The sequence below is a fragment of the Parus major genome, chromosome 25LG2 (assembly GCF_001522545.3).
Source record: "Parus major isolate Abel chromosome 25LG2, Parus_major1.1, whole genome shotgun sequence".
NCBI classification, from domain to species: domain Eukaryota; kingdom Metazoa; phylum Chordata; class Aves; order Passeriformes; family Paridae; genus Parus; species Parus major.
The window spans coordinates 55375-58653 of NC_031794.1; the positions used below are offsets into that span (position 1 = coordinate 55375).

At 59.8% G+C, this 3279-nt stretch overlaps 1 protein-coding gene across 1 annotated transcript in view; it reads right to left on the reverse strand.

Annotated features, from left to right (window-relative positions):
- LOC109022968 (trichohyalin-like) overlaps nt 1–3279 on the reverse strand; it is a 9927-nt gene that overhangs the window by 1471 nt on the left and 5177 nt on the right. Inside the window, exon 3 of the mRNA XM_033519773.1 lies at nt 2469–3270. Coding sequence (XP_033375664.1) covers nt 2469–3270 — 802 coding nt within the window. The remainder of the gene's footprint in view (nt 1–2468; nt 3271–3279) is intronic.

A 3279-nucleotide genomic window follows, 5' to 3' on the forward strand; every position in this document is an offset into this window, starting at 1 on the left:
CAGGAGCAATTCCAGGATTTTGGGAGCAGGGAAAGGCCCCTTGAACTCATTCCAGGATTTTGGGGGGCAGGGAAAGGCCCCCTGTGCCCATTCCAAGATTTTGGGAGCAGGGAAAAGCCCCTTGTGCCCATTCCAGGATTTTTGGGAGCATGGAAGGGCCCCTTGAACTCATTCCAGGAGGAATTCCAGGATTTTGGGAGCAGGGAAAGGCAGAAGGAACCTCCTAGGGCGATTCCAGGAGGAATTCCAGGTTTTTTGGGAGCAGGGAAAGGCCCCCTGTGCCCATTCCAGGTTTTTTGGGAGCAGGGAAGAGCCCCTTGTGCCCATTCCAGGTGGAATTCCAGAATTTTGGGAGCAGGGAAAGGCAGAAGGAGCCTCCTGTGCCCATTCCAGGTTTTTTGGGAACAGGGAGAGGCCTCCTGTGCCCATTCCAAGTGTGCCAGGAGCAATCCCGGGTTTTTTCGGGATGAGGGAAGGGCTCAGCCGGACCCGTCCCGCCGCATTTTTCCCGGGATTTCGCTCCTTGGCCCAGCCTGGAAATTCCCTGGGGAGGTTTCGGATCCAACGCGGAACTGGGAAGGGCCCGGGCTGGATCCGCCCTCTGGACGAGGCCGATTTTTGGGAGAAAATCCCGATTTTCCCCATTTCTCCCCCCCCCGCCCCTCTCGGTTTCTCACCCATTTTCCCAGTTTTTCTCCTTTTTTCCCAGATTTTTCCCATTCTCCCCCCTTTTCTTCCCTGTTCCACCCCCCCCGTTTTTCCCAGTTTCCTCCCCCATTTTTCCCAGTTTTTCCTGGTTTTCCCCCCGTTCTTTTCCCCTCTTTTCCCACCCCGTTTTTCCCTATTTTCCCCCGTTTTTCCCTGTTTTTTTTCCCCCGTTTTTCCCTGTTTTTTTTCCCCCGTTTTCCCCCATTTCCCTCCCCCTTTTTTCCTTCCCCCGGGACCATTCCCTGCCCCCTCCCCACTCCAATTCCCACAACTTTTGCGGGATAAAAAATCTCTTTTCCCACCCTCCCCGCATTCCCGGGACTCGCGGCTCCCTCACCATGGCTGGGACCCGTTCGGGGCTGGAATTGTTGGATCAGGAAAAGAACTCGGGGAAAAAAAAAGGAACTTGGGGAGCCCCGCCCGGGCTGAGTCAGAATTGGGCAATTCCCGTTTCCAGCGGCAACCGCGGCTCCTCCCGAGCCTTTGGAATGCGCCTCGCCCTTCCCAAAAAACCTCCCGGGCCCTGGGGTGGGCGCGAAATCCCCCAAAAAATCAGGGGGAGACTGGGGAAAAAAGGGGGAAAAATCCCAAAATGTTCAGGGGTACGCTGGGGAAAAAGGGGGATTTTTTTCCCCAAAAATCTGCAGGGGAAGGGTGGGGAAAAAGGGGAAAAATCCCAAAAATCTACAGGGGAAAGCTGGGGAAAAAAGGGGGGAAATCCCAAAAATCTGCAGGGGAAAGCTGGGGAAAAAAGGGGAAAAATCCCAAAATTTTCAGGGGGGACTGGGGAAAAATCCCCAAAATTTTCAGGGGGAGACGAGAAGGAAAAAGGGGGAAATCCCCAAAATCTCTGGAGGGGATCCCTGGAGGAGAGAGGAGGGAAAATCAGGGATGGGGATGAGTTTTGGGATCCCGGGAATTCCCAGCGGGACTCGGAGCAGGAAAAAGGTGGGGAAGAACCCCGGGCTGAACTTGGAATGTGTGACCTGAACTGGGAATGTCTTATCCCGACTGGGAATACCTGATCCCGACTGGGAATGTCGGATCCCGACTGGGAATACCTGATCCCGACTGGGAATGCCGGACCCTGACTGGGAATGTCGGATCCCAGCTCCCCTCCCAGCCCCCCAGAACGTGACGCTCGGAGCTGGTGCAGGAATCAGCCGTTTATTCCCATTTTCCATGCGACAAAAAGGAAGGAAAAGGAAAAAGAGGAGAAGGAGAATCCCCCACCCACCACCAGCACCCTGCGGCCGCTCCAAGCCCCCGAGCCTGGAGCTGGAATTCCGCTGGAATTCCGCTGGAATTCCGCTGGGATCGAGGCTGGAAAGGTTTTTCCCAGCCTCCAGGATTTCCAGGCCCCCAAATCAGGAATTCTTTGGAGTTCTGCGGCAGAAGCCGGGAGGAGCCCCAGCCCCGGGGCTGGGAGGACCTGGAGCGACACCCCAGGGTGCACAAAAGGGACAAAGGACTCCAATTAGAGCAGAAAAAGTGATTAAATATCGAGGGACACACCCGGCAGGGAGGCGGAAACTCCGGATCCGGAGGGATCTCGCTTTCCGCTGAGGATTTATCCCAGGGAAAAGCCCCCAAACCCCGCTGGACACCCCGGGATCTTCTGAGTCCATCCCTGCCGGGCCACCGCATCCCGAGCTGGGAGCGGGCGGCAGAGGTGACGCTCAGAAGGACCTGGAGAGGCTCCAGGGAGAGGCAGATTCCCCTCAGGATGTCTTGGATTCATCCCTGGGGCGGCTCGGGGCCTCCTGCGAGGGCTCCTGGCCCTGCTTGGTGCCGCCTTCCCGAGAAACCTGGGAATTGCCGGATTCCCGGCCGCTCCTCTTGCTGGATTCCTCCTCGGGAGCCTCCTCATCCTCCTGGATTCCCTCTCCGCGGCTCTCCCCGGGATCTCTGCGCTCCGGATCCCGACATTCCCGAGCCTCGGGAGCCGGGGCACCGCTCCTGGCCTCGCTGTCCTCTCGCTCTCTCCGGGGCTCCCTCGGGACCTTCTGGGACCCCTCACCCCGGGGCTGCTCCTGCTGCACCTCGGCGACCTCGGGGCGCCTCCGGATCTCCTGCGACTTCACCGCCTCGGCCCGGGCTCCATCCTTCACCTCCCTCCCGGATCTTTCCCGGGGCTCATCCACATCCTCGGGCTTTTCCTGGGATTTGGTGGCCCTGGGCTGCGGCTCGGGGCGGGGGCTCGGGGACACGGAGCAGGGCTGGCCGGGCTGGTGGCACACGATCTCGTAGGTGGCGGCTTTGGGCTCACCCCGGTTCTGGATTACGTGCACCAGGTAGGCGATGGTGGAAGGCTCCGTGGCCTCGGGGAGCAGCCGGACCTCGGGCCGGACCTCGGGGTCAGCGGGGCGGTACCGGACCCTGAGGTCACTGACGGCCGCCTCCTGTCCCGGGGGGCAGAGATTGCCGGTGTCCACATCCAGGGTCTGGTACCGGCACGATCCCCGCTCCAGCTGCTCCTCCTCCTCCTCCTCTTCCTCCAGGACCTCCAGCCGGATCTCCTGGCCAGCCTCTCTCCGCTCCCTGCTGGGCTCTTCTGCCCTCCTGTCCCGA